General features: G+C 43.6%; 1 protein-coding gene across 15 annotated transcripts in view; it reads left to right on the forward strand.

The window, feature by feature from the left end:
• The window catches only part of ARHGEF3 (Rho guanine nucleotide exchange factor 3), a 331,638-nt gene that overhangs the window by 142,807 nt on the left and 168,169 nt on the right, over nt 1-20,662 (forward strand). Inside the window, exon 1 of one of the 15 annotated variants that reach the window (XM_081524832.1) lies at nt 12,917-13,022. The exons of the other annotated variants lie outside the window; for them this stretch is intronic. Coding sequence (XP_081380958.1) covers nt 12,972-13,022 — 51 coding nt within the window. The 5' untranslated portion in view covers nt 12,917-12,971. Of the gene's footprint in view, nt 1-12,916; nt 13,023-20,662 lie in introns of those variants that run through there. 15 annotated transcript variants of the gene reach the window in all.

The following is a 20,662-nucleotide window of genomic DNA, read 5'->3' on the forward strand; positions in this document are numbered from 1 at the left end:
AGGATCCTCCATGACCCACCTCCCAGAATATTGGAAATAAAAGCAAAAATAAACAAATGGGACCTAATTAAAATTAAAAGCTTTTGCACAACAAAGGAAACTATAAACAAGGTGAAAAGACAGCCTTCAGAATGGGAGAAAATAATAGCAAATGAAGCAACAGACAAACAATTAATCTCAAAAATATACAAGCAACTTCTGCAGCTGAATTCCCGAAAAATAAATGACCCAATCAAAAAATGGGCCAAAGAACTAAACAGACATTTCTCCAAAGAAGACATACAGATGGCTAACAAACACATGAAAAGATGCTCAACATCACTCATTATTAGAGAAATGCAAATCAAAACCACAATGAGGTATCATTTCACACCAGTCAGAATGGCTGCTATCCAAAAGTCTACAAGCAATAAATGCTGGAGAGGGTGTGGAGAAAAGGGAACCCTCTTACACTGTTGGTGGGAATGCAAACTAGTACAGCCACTATGGAGAACAGTGTGGAGATTCCTTAAAAAACTGGGAATAGAACTGCCATATGACCCAGCAATCCCACTGCTGGGCATATACACCGAGGAAACCAGAATTGAAAGAGACGCGTGTACCCCAATGTTCATCGCAGCACTGTTTACAATAGCCAGGACATGGAAGCAACCTAGATGTCCATCAGCAGATGAATGGATAAGGAAGCTGTGGTACATATACACAATGGAATATTACTCAGCCATTAAAAAAAATACATTTGAACCGGTTCTACTGAGATGGATGAAACTGGAGCCCATTATACAGAGTGAAGTAAGCCAGAAAGAAAAACAACAATACAGTATACTAATGCATATATATGGAATCTGAAAGATGGTAACGATAACCCTATATGCGGGACAGAATGAGAGACACAGATGCATGGAACAATTTTATGGACTCTGAGGGAGAAGGTGAGGGTGGGCCGTTCTGGGAGAATGGCATTGAGACATGTGTATTGTCATATGTGAAACAGAGCACCATTCCATGTTCGATGCATGTGACAAGGGCTCGGGGCCGGGGCAGTGGGATGATCCAGAGGGATGGGAGGGGGAGGGAGGTGGGTGGGGGGTTCGGGAAGGGGAACACATGTAAACCCATGGCTGATTCTTGTCAATGTATGGCAAAAACTATTACAATATTGTAAAGTAATTAGCCCCCAAGTAAAATAAATAAATTTATAAAAAAAAAATAAATAAATAAATAAAATCAAAAAAAAAAAAAATAAAGTTTTATTCAAGATACATAATTATATACTATAATAAATATTATATATTTTAAATAATGATAGTAACAACAGCTATTTGCATAGATTCACATTCCTATTCAAAATGTCCTAGCCAGTGTCAGCACTTATAATTGCTATTTTTGTCCCATGTGGGTGTTTAGTATCCATGATCTTGCTGTAAATTTCACTGTTTATGGTAAGTACACAGTCTCCAAAAGCTGCTACTGTTACTTAACATGTGCCAGGCACTGATTTGTTTGATCCTCACACTGATCTGTGGTGGGTGTTCTTAGTATCCTCATTTAACTGAGACACCGAGAAATTAAGTAAATTGCCCGAGGCAACACAGTAAGTAATCGAACTGAGATTTGAATCCAGGTTGCTTGGCTTAGAAGTCCTGCTCCTAGTCGTTGTGCTAAACTACCTCCATTGATTTCCAACCTACTTTCCGAATGCTGTGCCCTTACCATCTTGGCTGGCCTTGATGCTCCCAGACCTCCTCAGCTGCAGACTTAGCATACCATTCCCCGTTACTATGTACTGGTCTCACTGAGCCTCAGAAGGTCTCTCTGGGGACGCTTCCTGAATTCCCCAGAGGCTCCTTCAACATAGGAAGCTCTTTGTGTGGACTCAAACATTCTTAAAAATAAATAAGAGTCAGTCTTTCATTTTAATGATGACACAACCCAGAGGTGAGGTTCTTGTTATCCCACTGGGGGAATGAGGGCAGAGGTGGTTGGAGTTGTACAGTCAAGTAGCAGGGGAATTCCTTCTTTTCTCCATAAATTACAGATGTGAAAGCTCTGTGTAGTTTCACAGTTCAGGAGGGGATGGCTGTGCTTAACTCCTGTTAGAAGGGCAAATTTATCTCACTTCTCATATAACAGAGGGACAGAGTCAGGAAGCATAGACATGGAATTCTTGGTGGTGGTTGTTACAGTTCCTGGCTTTTAGTTCATGCACATGTACTTTTAAATATGTAGCAAATAGAGTATTAGGACATCTCACCATTGTTATATAGCCATGGCCACTGTTACTGACAGAAAAAGAATTTTTATCTGGTCATGTCTGTTCTTGCCCCAACTTGTGTTGCCCCATTTGCTACAGGATAGAGTTGGCATTCCTACCTTGGTTCCGGCCTTCTGTCTCCTGGCCTTCCCACCCTGTCCCTTCCACAGGCCCTTTGAACATGTCACCTCTTCCTGGGTGAACCGTGCTGTCCCGCCTCCTCTCCTTTGTTCTGATCCTCCTCCCCTCTGCCTGGCAACTCCTGCATGTTCCCAACACCCTGTTCTAATGGTGCTTTCACTCAGGGGAAGTGTGAGAATAGTCCCTGGTGATCCCTCTGTGTGACTGGTGCTCCAGGACTGTGGGAAGTGGCAGGGTGAGCAGCCAGCATTGTTGGCAGGCCTGTGTCCCCGGCCTGTGAGCATCTCCGTGGTGTTTTTGTATGTTGACTCAGCACAGAGCTAGGCACTTCTCTGTTAAGTGAAGGACTTCCTCACCCTCTTTACACACACCTGGCTGCATTTCTTCCATAAGGAGGATCCATGGAAAATAGACAGAACATGTGGTGTAAGATCTGAAATGTGAGGCTATGGGCTCCGTGAGAGCTGGGTCAGCTCTGTGGCTCCAGAGCCTGCACTGTGGTCGTGTCTCATTCTGTTGCTGTCAGACAGCTGCTTGAATGAGCCCTGTGGTGATGATCCCATACTACAGGCCTGGGTTCACAACCTCTTTGCATCACTGCCATGCTTGAACAATTCTTTAACCCTACTCTGAGCCTATTTCCTTATCTGTAAGTGAAAGATAAAAAAAGTACCTATCTCATAGGGTGACCATAGAATTGAATGAGTTTAATACAGTGTCTGAAGCCTTTGACTGTGTGGATCACAACAAACTGTGGGAAATTCTTAAAGACGTGTTATAATACCAGACCACCTTACCTGCTCCTGGAAAACCTGCATGCAGGTTAAGCAGCAACAATTAGAATTGGACACGGAACAATGGACTGGTTCAGAATGGAGAAAGAAGTACATGAAGGCTGTGTATTGTCACCATGCTTATTTAACTTATATGCAGAGTACATCATGCAAAATGCCAGGCTGGATGACTCACAAGCTGGAATGAAGATTGCTGGGAGAAACATCAACGACCTCAGATATGCAGATGATACCACTCTAATGGCAGAAAGCAAAGAGAAACTAAAGAGCCTTTTGATAAAGGTGAAAGAAGAGAGTGAAAAAGCAGGCTTAAAACAATATCCAGAAAACTAAGATCATGGCATCTGTCCTGTCACTTCATGGCAAATAGAAGTGGAAAAAGTGGAAATAGTGATAGATTTTATTTTCTTAGGCTCCAAAGTTACTGTGAACAGTGATTCCAGCCATGAAATTAAAGATGCTTGCTCGTTGGAAGGAAAGCTATGACAAACCTAGACAGTGTATTAAAAAGCAGAGACATCACTTTGCCAACAAAGGTCTGTATAATCAAAGCTGTGGTTTTTCCAATAGTCAGATGTATGGATGTGAGTTGCACCATAAAGAAGGCTGAGCACTGAAGAATTGGGGCTTTTGAATTGTGGTGCTGGAGAAGACTTTTGAGAGTCCCTTGGACTGCGAGGAGATCAAACCAATTAATCCTAATGGAAATCAACCCTGAATATTCATTGGAAAGACTGAAGCTCCAATACATGGCCACTGAGATACAAAGAGTTGACTTATTGGGAGAGACCCTGATGCTGGGAAAGATTGAGGGCAGGAGGAGAAGGGAGTGACAGAGGATGAGATGGTTGGATAACATAACCAACTCAATGGACATGAGTTTGAGCAAACTCCAGGAGATAGTGAAGGACAGGGAAGTCTGGGGTGCTGCAGTCCATGGGGTCACAAAGAGTTGGACATGACAGTGAAAATGAACAACAACAAGAGCACATCTAGTGTCTGGCATGTAACAAGCCTCTTAATCAATGCTGGTTGTTATTGTTATTAATAATGAAATAAATTAATCACAGGATGTGTGCTGGAAAGGAAATTAACTGGGTGTTGTGATAAAGGATAAGATGGTGAGGTGTGGGGTGTGGTCCTTTAGACAGAATGGTCATTGAAGGCTTCCTGTAAGCTGACTGAATGAGGAGGACGCTGCTGCAGTGTGAAGAGTTGGAGGAAACAGTTTGCAGTAGAGAAAGTGCAAGGGCCCTGAGGCAGAAAAGAATCTGAGGAGGAACAGCATGAGTGCCTGGTGCTTAGGAGGAAGGAGGAGAGTAGAGTGAGATTTCAGTCCAGCAGGGAGATAGGGGCCGAATGATACAGGGCCTTGCAGGCTGAAGGGCAGTAATTGGATTGAACTGGAAGTGTGAAAGAATATCTTCAGTCCTTATGCTCAGAATCATTCTTTGGGATTGGTTTCTGGATTCCTCCAGCTTTAGCCCGTCTTGTGTTCTGTGCATGTGAACTAACCCCTAGCAATAAAACCCAGTTGTGATTGACTTAAGCAGAAAATGAATTGACTAGATATCGGAAGCTCAGAGAATTTAGGAAGGATCAGGGAATCGGGAACAACCCAAATTATACTACCAAGCATTTCCTGCAAGATTACCGCTGCTGCCACTGATGGGCAGATGTGCATACCATGGTTTGCAGCACCAGCACCGGTTACAGGACACGGCTACTTGATCTGCCCTCGCTGCTGCCTCTGCGAGCTGCCCCCACCCTTCCCAGAACAGTCTGCAGTATCCCTGCTGCTTTTCCTGCCAGCTTCTCATGCCCAGTCTGAGGTGGGAGTCTCCGATTGCCAGCACCTCACTCGTGCCCAGCTGCCAGGGAAACTGGGAAAGCAAGTGTATGGCGCCCTCATCTCCTCTTGTAGAATGTGGGCTCTGGTTCATGAAGTGGGGCTTCCCTCAACCTGGGCTTGGGGGGATGAGCTGCAGAGCATCCCGAGGGTGATGAATGTCCCTCACAGAGACGCATGGAGTAAGTGTCACACGGTCCCATGGCCTCAGCAGTGTGCGTCTAATAGGCAGTGGCACTTTAAGACCTGATTGCTTTTCTCGTAGACAGTGATTTTTCAAAAAGCAGTGCCAAATTTGGAAGCAGCTATTTCTCAGTCTGATGAGAGGCTAGGGGCTGGGTTTTTTTTTTTGAAATTAGTTTCATTTGTGCAGGTGTGTGGGGTAGCATGTTTCTCCCATGTTTATCACAGACTTGCATTCCTGTTGGAAATGCCCTGGCCATTGTCAGTGCTTATAATTGCTTCTTGTTATGGCCACGTGGGGCTTATTGTCTCAGATTTTGCTGCACAGTTTATTGTTTATCTTATATTGTCTCCAGGAAGCTGCATGCGGAAATCTCTGAGTCTTACCAGGAAGTCTGATTTAAAGGGACAGCCTCCGGGGCAGAGCCCTAACTGGGAGGAGGCATTGAGCTTCCACTCAGAATCAGCTTCCCTCGGGTGGGAGCTGGGAGGAAGGAAGGCTTTTCTGACTACCTCCCACTTGGTTTGCTGGCTTCCAGTGTTTGGGTGATTCCTTTCTGATTTGGATTTAAGGGGAAAAGTAACAATATTTATTCTTCTAGTATACATAGACATATACCAAACAAAAAACAAAAAAACCACTTTCACTGTTGTGTAGGCAGAATGAATGCTCTGGGTCATGTGTATATACATGACTTTTCAATCTCTTGGTATTTTGTTGGAAGTGTTTTCATCGAAGCTTTAGATTTTTTTGATGGACACAAGGATTTCAAGGAAGTCAGCATTATAACATCTAAAAAATAAGTGGGACTTGAGTTTTAACCACCTTCCCATTTTCCCGCCTATTGGAAGGAAGAGGGAAAAAATGAGAAATTGCCAATTTCCTTTGCCTTTTTATTACTCTCTTTCAAATCAAGATGAAAATGAAACTATCTTAGATTTGGTAGCAACTTTTCAGTGTGCTCAGAGGAAGACCTGAAGCAGTATCTATAATGACACCAAAAACCTTCCTTTTCTGCTTGAAAAATCATTATTCCTGTTTTACAGATGAGGAAACTAAGAGTCTAGGAAATTAAGAAGTGACTTACCAGATCATTCAAGTAGTAAATGGCAGAGCCAAATATCACAGAGCTCCCCTATTAATTTACTGTCCATCATTCTAGCCAGCCAGTTGTTCCCCAGAAATTATCCCTAAGGAGATATCTGGAGTCAAAATACTAGCGAGAAACTTTTTTAAAAGACTGATTTCTGCTTTGGTTATGTATTTTTAACTCAGACATTCAGTTTGTCGCGATGTGTTTTTTGATATATGCAAATTGCTTTCCAAATGCCTCCTGAGTATTCAAGTGGTAGGAGTACCACCCTCCTCATATTTAGATTTTCTACTTCTAACCAGTTTTGACAGTTTAACACCAAAGAGTGAGTCTCATTTCCAAGGAAGGAAGCTCTTCGGCTGATAGATACCAGCTAATCAGTTTTTAAACCTCTCTTTATCCTAAGAATTGGTTAGAGGTCAGCAGCCTGCTGGAGTTTCACTTTTAACTGATAGTTTAACAAAGAGGACTTGACAGTCCTTTGAAAAAACTGTATTCAGGGTATTCACGTTTGTAAGAAATTGAGTGAGCTTCTTGTAAGCGCCCCAGTCTGCTCCATGCAAAATTCTTCAGGCTTCCCTGCTCATGTTCGTAAAGGAGGTGGAACCCCAAGGACCAGGCTAGGTTAGTGGCTATTTCACAGGGCACATCAAAAGATGGCTCTCCTTATTTTTCAATTGCTTTTTAAAATAGCTGTCTATATATTGGTTGCCAAAATCATGTGAGGAATGTGATAAATAGAAGTTCAGATTTGTTTAGAGAAAAAAACTGATTCCAGTTATTGCTTGTAACAAAACCAGCAAGATAAGCCCTCAGGATTAGCAATCTGTTGATTAGCAATCTCCATGTTCAAGCCTCATTTATTTTTAGTTCTTGTGTTGCAACTATAGATGAAAACTTTTCTGTTTATTCATTCTTGACCCTGGGCAGCCAGGTCTGCTCCCACATTCTTCTCAGCATGCTGTTATCTTGCTGAGCTGAGGTATTAAGAAGGGCTCTATAAGAACATGTTATAAGACATAGGTTGCAAAAAATAATAAGCTATTTGTATTGTAAGCTGAAGAGAATGAGAATCATAGAGTAGATTTGCAGCAATCTCTTCTGAGGATAGCAAGGAAAATAGACATTTCAACTGTGCCTTTAGATTTGCAATCAGGTTGATGGAAACAAATAGCCCCAGGTCATTCACCTTAAAACCTAAACAAAGAAATAATCCGCCAACCAGAGGTATAGAATTGGTATAGAATTTAAAGACTCAAGAGACAGTTTTCTATAACAGGTTAACCTGGGATATCCTCTAATGCACATTAATGAAGTCTCCTTTATGAACAGTTGGGAAGGTCCCCTGAAGGAGGAAATGGCAACCCACTCCAGTATTTTTGCCTAGAGAATCCCATGGACAGAGGAGCCTGGCGGGCTACAGTCCATGGGGTCGCAAAAAGCTGGACTCAACTGAGCGACTAATACTTAAAATGCTAGAAGAACATCAACATTTTCAAATGGTGGCAGTCTCTTAAGTCAAACCATTTTGCTTCCAACCGACACTGGCCTGGTGTGGAGTCTGGACCTGCTTGCCCAGGACGTCTCAGCTTGTTCATGGTGAGGGGGACAGAGTACTTGTTCAAGTTTTGCTTAATTTAACCACACTTCCAGCACCAAGGAGTAGATATGAAATTATGCAATAAAAATGTGTGACCATGAGTAAACTCCCAGGCTCTAAAATACTTTGAAGTTCTCTTTATTTTCCACTGGCTTGCCATGCATTATGCCTTCCTGCTAACCTAGTAACACCAAAGAGTATTACTGTACTTCCCCTCTCCACCACAGCATAAATTTTGTTTCTTCCTAGTCTTTATTTGAATTTGACAACATTCTCAGAAACTAAGATCTGTGATGTAACACTTTTCTAACACTGGAAACTTGGCTAAAGCATGGTGCAGTATGCTATTTTAATTTGGTCACTGCTTCCACTCCATTTTAATGGGATTCTTTTATTACCTATTTTTCAATTCAATTTGTGGAATTATTTTAAAATGTAAAGCATCAACTGGAATATGGTCACAGGCCTTGAAATTCCCAGACAACTTCTAAACTTTTGTGAAATCTATGGCTTCTTGGGTACAAGTAGCAAAGAGGTTGAATAAAAGAAATCAGAGTAAAATTTTGAATGGAAACAACCACCATTAGTCACCAGCTTTTAATGAAGAAATAATTCTGCTGAAATTTCACCATTTTGTTTTATGTAAATGAACTTATAATAGCCCTAATGAATTTTTTTAAATAATATTTTTTGTGAGAAAGTAGCTTGAAACCTCTCAACAGAACTTGGTATAAGTTAATAGGGTAACAGCATAAGAAACACATTTGAGCTCTAGTGACACAAGAAAGTGGGGGAGGGGGTGCCGTCTTAATGAGGCCCCCATTTTGGTGCTAGCCTCTTTGGAGTTCAATAAGAAGTTGCTACCACTGTAGTTATTCACCAGGTGTGGGAGAACAGGGACCTTTTTTTGCAAACCTATGGGTACCCTCTAGGTAGTTTCCCATTGATAATATATAATAATTCAGGTTTCACATATTTAAATAAAAGTATCATACCCTGAGAACTCCCACCCCCAGAATTTCATAGTTCTTTTTTTTTCTAACATCTTTTAATATAGTTCTTTTTAACATCTCACTCTAATTTATGTAGAATATATTTTGACTGAGTATGAAGTAGAACTTTAAAATGAGGCTTTTCTTTCTAAGAACTGAATTGTCCTGTTTGTTAGTGGTCCTTCTTTCCTCCAATAGTTTGCAGTCAACACTCGCTGTATGTCCGATTCTGACTATCCCAGGACAGGTTTTGAGCAGTCTGTCCCAGGGCTATATGCAGATAGCAGGAGCTCTGAGGTCAGCCCACCTGGTTCCCTGCCCAACCCTGCCACCTCTAGGCCCTCTGGGGCAGGCTTACACCACCGGTTTGAGTCTCAAGTTTTTTAAAAATCTATATGGTAGAGATAATAGTAAGGCCCACCTTGAGATAGTTGTGAAGATCAAATTAAAAAGTTCTCATATGAAAACATTGAAAATCTGCAGTCACCATTAATGGTTTCAGTAATTGTGGCTTTAGGACATTTTAATATCTGTGCACAAGTGCACTTTCATCATGAGTTACATTGTCAGGAAAGAGCAACTGAGAGGTGACGTTTCAAGTGTGTCTCTTAACACTTGCTGACTGTTCACAGGGCAGGAGCTGATGAACTAAGGTGCTCCCATACCATGGAGCGCTTTGCAGAGCAGTCCAAGATGTGAACAATGTGGAAAGATGATATTAAGTGAAGAAAGCCAGTGCTAAAGTAATGTTAGCATTGCATTTTTGACAAATATATTTAAAAAGTGATAAAACACAAGTTTATGTGTGTTTAGATGGAAGGAAATGTCTAAATGATCACCAGCAATGGTAGCAAACTGGTGGCCCTTGGGTCAAATCCACCAGCAACTGTGCTTTGTGTGGCTTGTACAGAATTAAAAAAAAAAAAAAGATGAATTAGTGGCCAGCATTTAAAAATCGGGAGATTTCATGTAAAACCCGAAATTCCCAGCTTCTCTTAAAAAATTGGAATGTCTGTTCACTTGGGCCATTAGTCCCTTGGGACTCCAATAAGCTGGAACTTTTCCTAGGCAAGTGCTCTCAATGGTGTCCAGTGCCTGCCAAACCACTTCTTTCCCATCCCTTACCCCCCGGTCCTAAAAGCGTTTAGGTTTGTTCACCCCCACATGGCAACCCACTGCAGTATTCTTGCCTGGAGAATTCCACGGATAGAGGAGCCTGGCAGGCTGCAGTCCATGGGGTCGCAAAGAGTCAGACATGGCTCTTAAGCAATTTTCACTTGTCTACCTGTGGTTTTGACACAGTGCCTCTGGCAAGTGGGATTGTGGTGAGGCAAAAAGCGAGGCCTTTGGGAAGATTCACTTGTTACACTATATACTTCTGTGTGGTTCGAATGTGTTATAATGACACTATGTTACTTTTAAAATGTAAAAATCAGTAGAAAAAGGTGTTTGAATAGTCCATGGTATCTTAGATGCCACGTGAAGAAAACCCACATCCCATACCTTTATAAGCTCTCATTATTATATTCAAAATGAATTTAAGCCCTCCAGGGCAGGAGCCTCTCATTGTGGAAACGTTCCTCCCAGGTGCCTTCTGCCCAGGCGATCTTATTTCTGGAGTTGTTCTTCCTGTCAAAGCAGGGGCATCAGAGGGAAGGGCCGCGCCTGGCTCTTCCCTTCCCTTTTGCAGGCTGTGCCCTTCTTCTCCTGCTAGGGGCTCTGCTGGTCCTCCCGCCCTGCCTCCCTCTGCTGTGGCTACCTGCCCCGGAGCCCACTCAAGTTTCACCTCTTCCACAAAGTGCTGCAGCCCACAGGTTTCGGTTCTTCTTTCTCATTCACAGTCAGCAGCCCGGAAGTTAGGCTTAATCATTCTAGGATTAGTTCATGTGAATGTACCCTTCCTCCCCCAGGAAAGAAAGAAACTCCAGTGCCCCGTGGTCACCTCACATTGCTTTTGGCTCCTGCCTGGAGTGGATCCTAGTCTTGGTGGCCAGGGCCCCCGCAGAGGGAAATTCCTCCAGGATTCGAGTGCCTGCGCTTATGGAGAAGGACCCTTGGTCCTTGGTCCTCAGAGAATTGACATTCTTCATTAGTCGAACTACTGCCAGGGCTGGTTAAGCTTAGCTTGTTTACAGGCCTGTACAAATCAGGACCTTTTCTATGCATGAGGCCAGAGCACGAAGCCTTTTTAGAAACACTTCCCCTTCCCCTGATAGCACCGCTTACCCCAGGTTTGCTTTGTGGGGAGTCTGGCTTTGGAAAATAGAGGATCCTGAGGACAAGCTGAAGCCCATCTTTTGTGGACACTGTTGTTTGATTTTCACACTTTACTGAGTGTTTCTTGGGTGCCTGGCCAAGGAGGTACCGCATATAGGCCTTGAGGTGACCCACATGCTTGCCTGAAGGGCTTGAGCCTTTTCACAGTGATTTCACTTCCCTCTTTCTCCAGACAGATGGGACCCGTGTCACTCTCTCTGAAGCAGGATGCAGGCCCGTCATAGTAGTACTTTCAAAGTATTTGCCTTTCTTCCTAAGCACTCATATGGGTCTGCACCCCACTGCCATTGCCCTTGCCCATCCTGCCTAGAACACCCCTCAGAATCCTGCCCATGTGTCTCTGGCTCTAAGAAGCCTTCCCAGAATTTGTCCCTATGAAAAATGCATTTGCCAGGCTCAGTTATTTCTTGGCTCCCTCAACACTTTTTGCAAATTCCTGGCAGCATTTATTTTGTTTCTGGTCATCTTTGGTTCATCTTTGCACTGCCAGAGCCTGGTGCATCCTTCTGTAGCATCTTATGTAACGCACTCTTCAGAGACCAAATGTTAGCACCCGGCTGCTGGCCCAAGAATGGGTGGGGAGAGCATTTCTGTTAAGCTCTGAGGTTGAGTCTTGGATCAAAGCTTATCAAATGAACCCTCTGTCTTTGATGAGTCCCCCCATTGTACTCAGGGCTGAGACAGGCAGAGGCTCTTAAAAATCTGTGCATTTTTAAGAATGCCTTGGGAAGTCCTGGGCTAAGTCTTTCTGCTGAAAGTTACAATTAGAAAAATGGTTGTAAATCGAATACTCACCCCGTTAGAGAACTAAAAAATAAAAATTAAGAATTGAAAACTACCCTGAAGTTTTATGTCTCCTTGGGTTCAAGTCCCTCTGCCACTGTGCTGGGAGGGTAAGGGTGTTGATTTGTTTGTGGTGAAGGGTTAAATAGGCACAGTTTCCATCTGAAACCTTGTAATTCACGTGACTGTCTCACCCAGTAAGTCTGGGCCTTGTCAAAGGCAGGGGACTAGGGCACGGTGTTCATTGGTGAGATCCCCAGTTCATAAAATAAGACATGTCAGCCACAAGTTGTTTCCGTAAGAACTCTGAGGCGAGTTCTCAGTAAGGCCTTTTGTTATTCCTGTTAAAAGCTGAAAGAGAGGTTTCCAGAAGCAACTCGTCGAAGGGGCTCTGAAGAGAAAATTTGTCTAGGAAAAAAAGAAAGGAACGGATGGGTGGGGTGTTTACCATCACTCTCATTTGTTGAGTTGCTATGAAATTAGGATTCAGCGTAGGCTTTGCCTGCCAGGCAGGGCCCTGACTCTTGGGTGAAGTTCAAGTGGACTGTTGATTCCTCTTTGAACACACACAGAGTTCTCCTCCCTGTGTCCCTTCTCTATCCATTTCACCCCAGTGGGTCTACAAAGCATGGTATCCTGGCAGTGAGCCCTTTAGAGCTGCCGGAATGCCCAGCATGGCTTTAGGTGGGGGCCCACTTAAGCATTGTCGTTCCTTACAGGCTGGGAGTTGCCAGCCAGAAACTGAGTTTCTGGTGTGCCTTTGAATGCTGGGAGGCAGGGTGCTCTGAAAAAGCAGCAGCCGGCAAGGAAACCGCTGGAGGTGGGGAGCTCTGGGCTGGTGTGGTTCTCGGCTTCTGACAATGTAACTGATGGCCCCCTGTCACTTCCTGTCATACAGCCCAAGTAGTGGGGAGGAGTTCCTTGAGGGAAACCATGCTCTGCTCTGGTCAGAGAATCCCGTCTGAAGGGCGCCGCTGCAGTTAGGGGCGAGGGACTCTGTGTGGATGAGGACGGAGCGCCCCATGGTGTGGTGCTGCTTCTTTGTTCGTACTCAGGTAAGCTCCCTGCAGCAGGACCAGGGACAGAGGGGCTCTCAGTTCCCACCCAAGCCTGGCTGGACCATGCCAGGAGCTGAGGTGTGGGAGGGGGCAGCTGTCTGCATCTCCCAAAAAACTGATCAAGGACCTGGGACGATGGAGGCACACTTCTGCCTCGCTGAAGTACATGAATCAGAAAAGAGCTGTGTGGTTGTGCTTAAGACCACAGATGTTTGTGCTTGGTGGGGACGGTGAGTTATGTGGAGTGCCTCGCTGTCAGCGCTTCCTTTAGCATCTGTGATTGGAAGAGAGCAAGGGGAGGGGGGCTTTCGTTCTTTGCTCCACCATGCCAGTATTTTAATTTTTGCAAGACACAGGTTTTCATTAAATGGGAAGGTAAAAGTAAGTGAGTGTGTGTGTGTGTGTTTAAATAGCAAAGTGGATTTTCATGACCTTTTCTTGTTTGGATTGGAAGATACCTAAACTCAGTTTTAGAAGTTCATTCTGCGTGGAGCAATTTTTTTTGTAAGTTTCCTTAAAATTCTGAATGTGTTCACCGTTGGGAAGATGAGGTCAGATAATACCAGGGGAGACTCAGACTCACTGGTATTCTCATTATAATAGTATTGGTGCCTGTTTGAGTAATTTCAGAAGAAGTGGCTGGAAATGTTATGTTTCCATGGGCAGAAGAGTGATTAGGAGCCCTGAAGCTTACTCTCTCTATTCCTTTTGTTTGTGGGTAAGTGTTAAAGCTTTGGATAAGCCAAAACTATGTTTCAAAGAAAATCCTCATTGCCTTTTCTGTTTCTTCGATCAGAATTGTGTTTCTCAGACTGATGTTTGTAATACTAATTCCAAATCTTGTATATGGCCATTATAGACCTACATTTTTAATTTTTTCATGTGATGTGTGTGGTTTTGCTATCTTTTTCCTTTCCCATCTCACTCACCTAGCTATTCACTCACCTGATAAAGAATAAATTTTAAGCCTTTGAGATATGGAAATTAGTAATACAGATACGGATAGCAGTTATTAGATATGGAAATTATTTTGTATGATTTACTACACTTCAGTTAATATAATATTAATAAAAATATTACAGTAATAGCTAATGTGTATTATTAGACAGTGTTCACATTACTTGCATCAGCTCATGAAATTCTTACATCACTGTAGGGGTTGGCTGTTATCATCATCCCCACTTTGCAGATGGTGAAACTTGGATGTGACAAGGATAAATACTCTGTCCCTGATCTCCCTGATGGTTAGCAGTGGGTCAGGCTTCAAGCTCAGGCAGAATGGATCCAGAAATGACATTCTTGGCCATGGGTGCACTTGACAATTTTAATGACAGGGGCCTTCATATATCTCCTATCACGTGTGGCATCTTCTATAACACTTTGCTCTGCAGTCCATTTGCAAATAAATTCATTTTGGTGGATGTTTGCCTTGGTTCAAATTAGCACCTACATAAGAAGTATCTACGACAAGTCACTGCCTTCTCTGGACTCAGTTTCACACCTGTCAAACAGAGATGTCTCTAAACTCATTTCAACTCTGATATGGATCTAAGGTATGATTTTTAAACAAAAAGTAAAAAATAGTTCTCCTGTCTTTCCTGTTTCAAACTCAAGTGATTTAATAAGTGCTTTTACATACACATTTTCCCAGGTATATGTCCTGGAACTCAAAATGTAATTGGCTGCCTGGCTATTGACCTTTATTCCGCTTTTGAAAATATTGTTGAATGAATTTGTATTTCTTGGCTCTGAGAGTCTCTAGAGCAGGGATCTGGAAGAGTTGAGTCTGGGTGTGGGAGAGGCAGTTGGGAGCTGGATGTGAATAGAGAGAAAGGGAAGGGAGAAACCCTTGAAAGTTCTCATAAATCCATCTTCTGAGGTTTGGCCAGGGGAGCTGTGTATCTGTGCAGGAATGGTAGAGTATAACAGTTAAGGGCAGCGTTTTAGAACCACGTAGTTGTAGGTTTCAGTCCCAGATTTGCCTCTTGCTATCCGTGTAATCCCAAGCACATTACCAAACCTATCAATGTGTTTTCTCCTTGTAAAGTGGGGGTAATCAATAGTGCCCACCTTACAGGGTTGTCTTGAGGAGTAAGTGAAGTGACTGATGACCGTGCCAAGAACAGAGCCCACACTCAGCAAACACGACCCATGTCCCAGGTCTTGCTGACCACAGGGGTCAGTGGCTCCCAGAGAAATGAATCCATGGTGTCTAAGAGCTCAGCAACCACAGGGCTGTAAAACAGCGTATCTCTCTAGTGAAACATGGTCCTGATTGGATCTTGTGGAGGGAAGGAAGCAGCGTGTTACGCAGAGAAGTCAGTACTTCATTTTAGACCCCCAATTCCAGCCATGCTTTTACACCTTTCCCAGAACGCCAAGTGGGTGCCATGGAAGGGGAAGTTGATTCAAGCCAGATCCTAAAAAAGGCCTGTCCTGATGGAATACTCAGCGGTATGACTCGGAGAGGGCAAGGTCAGGGTGGTGACCCTGCGCATCCACTGGGAGAGAAACAATGGGTGACTTTAGTGCCGAAATATGGACTACGTGGATGTCACTTGGGGAAGCCACGGTGGGTGGGTCTCCTGGTCGGAGTTCAGAAAGCAGCCCCCATGTGCCAGCCCTTGCTCTGCCAGCCCCCTCTTTCTGAATAATTTTGTCCATATTCTAAGTGTTCTGCATCCCTTGAGTGCCTGCCTCTGTTTGTCAGCCTAATTTATGTCCCCATCTCTTCCCTCCCAAGTCCTCCTTGTAGCATTTACTGTACCTCTCTCCCTTGTTTCTCACAGACCCCACCCACCCCTGCCATAAACCCCCAGTGTTCTCACTACATGCCAGTTCTCATGGAGCTGGCATGAGACCACTGGTCTGGGAGTTAGGAGTTTGGGGTTCAAGTTCGAGGTTTTGCAGTTCACCTTGGCCACTGCTGAACATCCCTGGCTACCAGGTTCTCTAGTAGAGACTTAATTGGATCCTGGAAGGTAACATTCTGAGTTCACACCCTCACTGCCACTTAACCTTGGGCAAGTTCTTTATCTCTCTGGGCTTTAGTTACCTCACCTGCAAAATGGAGATGATAGTATCTGCTTCTGATACTATGAAAAGTTTATAAAATAGTATCTGTGAAACTCTTGAAACAGGGCATCATATAAGTGCTCAAAAATGCTAGCTATGATTGTGATTTGTAGGAAAATGAGACTTAGATAGGATCAGTGTTTTCCTAAACTTCAGTTTTGTGTCCCATATCCCTGTACCACTTTCACTGTTATTTTTCACTTACTGTTTTTCTTTAAATTATCTAGTTGTTCTTTGGTTTGGCTTTGAACTTACATTCATCCTAAGCAGCTGCTGCTGCTGCTAAGTCACGTCAGTCGTGTCCAACTCTGTGCGACCCCATAGACGGCAGCCCACCAGGCTCCCTGTCCCTGGGATTCTCCAGGCAAGAACACTGGAGTGGGTTGCCATTTCCTTCTCCAGTGCATGAAAGTGGAAAGTGAAAGTGAAGTCACTCAGTCCTCAGTCGTGTCCGACTCTTTGCGACCCCATGGACTGCAGCCCACCTGGCTCCTCGGTCCAGGGTATTTTCCAGGCAAGAGTACTGGAGTGGGGTGCCAATGCCTCCTCCGCATCCTAAGCAGAAGGAGTGCTAAAGTCACTAAATATCACTATGTGTTTCCTAAAACACATTATCATAACTGCACCTTGGTCTGCTGCATATGGTCTGAAATGATCCTGTGTCACCACCAGGCCCACTTCCCACACTGGGGACCGCAGAGCCAGGGGCTTTGAGCGTCTGGGCCCAAGTTGTTGCCTGTTGTGATTTTTGACAGTGCTTCTCCCACCAGAGCGAACAGCTAGCCCATCCTTTCATACGTCAGATGCTGCCCGAGAACCAGCTTTGTGCTTGACTCTGTGCCAGGTGCCAAGATGGCCAAAATATGGGTCTCTGTGTCCCCTGCCATCTTCTCCAAATGGGACATTAACAGCTTAGAAAAAATGTGCTAGAGAGAGCCACAAAATGACCCAGTTGTTGAAATTCCACTGTAAGAGAAACCAGGGCCACTCTCTGCCTCAAATTTCTGGATATGGGTATAGGAGTATGATTCAGTCAGCTTTTGCTGAGTAACAACTATCCTAATCTCAGTGGCAAGCAATATCAAGCATTTATTCTCATCCTCACAAGTGTGCAGGTTTTGTGTGAATCTGCCTCATGCATATCGGTGAGCTAACCCACATGTATATTCTCCTGTGTAAACCAGAAGATCCCAGAGGAGCAAGCAGAAATACACAATGTTTCTTAAGGTCTACACTCAAAAGTAGTACATTGTCCTGTCTACCCTGTTCCATTGGCCAGAACAAGTGACAGAACCAAGCCATGGAGGTCAGGAGAGGGGATAGAAGTTTGCTGAAGAATAAATTAGTATACCACAGAGATCATCTCTATTTACTCACTCAAATAGCATTTACTGAGGGCCTACTATGGGAGAGGGAAATGGCAACCCACTGCAGTATTCTTGCCTAGAGAATCCTGTGGACAGAGGAGCCTGGTGGCCTCCTGTCCATAGGGTCACACACAGTCAGACACGACTGAAGTGACTTAGTAGCAGCAGCAGCAGCAGGGGGCCTACAATATTCTTGCCCTGGAAATCCCATGGACAGAGGAGCCTGGTGGGCTTCAGTCCATGGGGTTGCAAAGAGTCAGACATGACTGAGCAACTAACACTTTTCACTTATGTGGAGTACTGTGCTGTGTTGGGGAGATAAATATGATACCAATAAGTGATGAAAATGATGAAAACCACCAACCTAAGGCCTGGCATGTATTAGGTCCTAAATACATATACGGTGAATGAATATCTGCTAGTATTTTAGGGATGCTGACCAGTAATGATGTTTCACGTGGGTTATTTCATCCTCTCTTAACTAACCCACCATAAGTCCCCCCTCTTTGGGCAGCAACAGTCATCCCAGGTCAAACAGGTGAGATACTGTCTTGGCCTGTTGAATGCTTGTAGTCTGACATGAGGAAGGAGAGGGTTGGTGAAGGCACAGCAGTGGAGAGAAGCCATGTGCAAAGAGATTATCCCTGGCATGGGGGCAAAGAGGTGGACTTTGCAAAGAAACGCTGGTTCAAACTGCTTGTGTGTTTATCCTCGTGTCCTCCTGTGCACTGTTTTGGGTGCTGACTCTTCAGGCACCCACCATGGACTAAGAATTTAGCATGTCACTTGGCCTCTCATAGTTCCTTTACATCACTAGCCCCCTGCCTTCCTGAAGTCACATGCATCTTCAAATGTTCTCTTTAGAAAACTGCACATAGTTGTGAAAATGTCTGTGCAGACCCCTGGCCCAGGTGAAGAACTCGGGTCTAATGAGTCATTTCACTTCTATCCTCTTCTCTTTCCTTGCACCTATTAAGAACTTCATCCCAGCGGAAGAAGCGTTTTTCCATATTTGTATGCCATTGTCAGGCTCAGGGTCTAAATCATGTTAGTTGTCCAGTAAATGTCTTTTAAAGCCGCAAGAAAACGAGACGGAAGGTGTGGGTGATAGTTCTTTTGTATATGCATAGAGTCGCAGAACTTTCTGATTGGATGAGATAGGAAAGTTCATATATTTTATAGATAATAAAACTGAGACCCAGAGAGGTTATTTCACTTGCTTAAAGGCACAGAAGCTAATAATGATGATGATAATAATAATAAAATAATAATAATGTTTTCCCCTAAGCAAATGACCTATGTTCAGATAGAAAGCAGATGACTTATGCTCAGATATAATTAGGTCTTATTCCCTCAGTACATGGTTAGAAAATGTTCTGATCTATCAAGTTTATGGTTTATGTTGCAAAACCAAGTTTTCTTCACCTTCCTAGCCAAAGACACAGGTGACAGAAACATATACGCCATGTCTCAACCATAGAATCATTGTGGTGTCAGCCCGTTAGGGCAGCCCTTGTCACCCACCTCTTTCTCTAGGTTTCGTCTTTCTATCCTTCCCTCCGTCTGTGTGTACAGACTATTGAGAATGCAGGGAGGGTGGGGCTGGGACAGGCCATTTGTCAAGCCAAGGGTGGAAGGTGGTTTAGGGCGGTGCAGGGGAGGAATTTGTTCCTGCAGAGTCCTGGAAATCTTGTTTGGAGCCACTCTTCTATTCTTAGTTTCGAAGGCACTTTGTTCTCTGGTGCATTGTTTTAACAGGCACCAGGAAATCAGGCTCTGCTCGGGGTCAGCGATGCCACTGGTTCCTGCCTGCAGCCACCCAGGTGGGAAGTCTACTGGTTTGTTTCAGATTGTTCGTCATCAAGATCATTGCTGCCCTTTCTCATTTTGCTGCCCACCCTATCTGCATGAAGCAGGGAAGGGCGAGAAGGAGAAAAGAGATTCCAGTGAGTCTCTTTTTCTTTATAAGCAATAGTAACTGCACTTATTTCTGTGTAAAAGGAAAAATGCTAAAACCAACATCTTAAGAAAGCACTGTGCCCATTGGAGCAGCATTGTTCAATAGAAATAGAGTGTGAGACACATGTAAATTTAAATTTCCTAGTTAGCCATGTGACAGAAGTATAAAGAAACAGATGAAATTAATTTTAATGATTTGTTTAACCCAGTATATCCAAATATTAGCATTCCAAAATGCAATCCACATAAAAATTATTAAGGAGACGTTTTACATTCTGTTTTTACAATTTTGAGTCTTGGAATTCCAATGTGTATTATCCACTCAGAGCACATCTCACCTCACACTGGCCACATACTGAGTGCTCAGTACCCACATGTGGGTTCCTGGTGGCCATCGGACAGTGCAGGTCTAGAGCAGCACTGTCCAGTAGAAGTTTACACATGATGCAAATGTTTAGTGTCTGCTCTGTCTCACACAGAAACCAATAGCCATGGATGGCTGTTGAACACGTGACATGTGGCTGGCGCAGCTAAGGAGCTGAGTTTTAAATGCTATTTGTGTGTGTGTTAGTCACTCAGTCAAGTCTGACTCTTGGCAACCCATGGACTGTATAGTCTGCAGGCTGCTTTGTCCATGGGATTCAGGCAAGAATACTGGGGTGGGTAGCCATTCCTTTCTCCATGGGATCTTCCTAACCCAGGGATCAAACCCGGGTCTCCTGTGTTGCAGACAGATCCTTTACCGTCTGAGCCATTAATTTTCCTTAATTAAAATTTAAATTTAAACAGCCACATGTATCAAGTGGCTATCATTTTGGCTAGTGTAACTCTAGAGATTTGATCTTCTTATAGAAATATCCATTTAAACTTAACCAAGGTATTGTTTTTCATCTACCATATTGACAGAGATTAAAAAGTTTGATAACACCACTTGGCAAAGATAATCGAACCTCTCATGCATGGCAGTGGGAGTATAAATTAGAGCAGCCTTTACAGAGGACAATTTGACAATGTTTATCAAACTTACAAATATACATTCCCTTGGACCCAGCAGTTTCATTCCTGGATATTAGTGCTGCAGAGTCTCTCACATGTGTCAACTGATCTATGTAGAAGGATATTTGCTGCAGCAGAAGGTTGGAAACTACATATCCAGTTAATGGGGGGGTGGGTGGACAAACAAGCTTTGTTTTTATTTTATTTTATTTATTTATTTTTTTTCTGAGTTTTATTTTT

This window comes from Giraffa tippelskirchi, chromosome 9 (genome assembly GCF_054371585.1).
Source record: "Giraffa tippelskirchi isolate mGirTip1 chromosome 9, T2T-mGirTip1v1.2.pri, whole genome shotgun sequence".
NCBI lineage: Eukaryota > Metazoa > Chordata > Mammalia > Artiodactyla > Giraffidae > Giraffa > Giraffa tippelskirchi.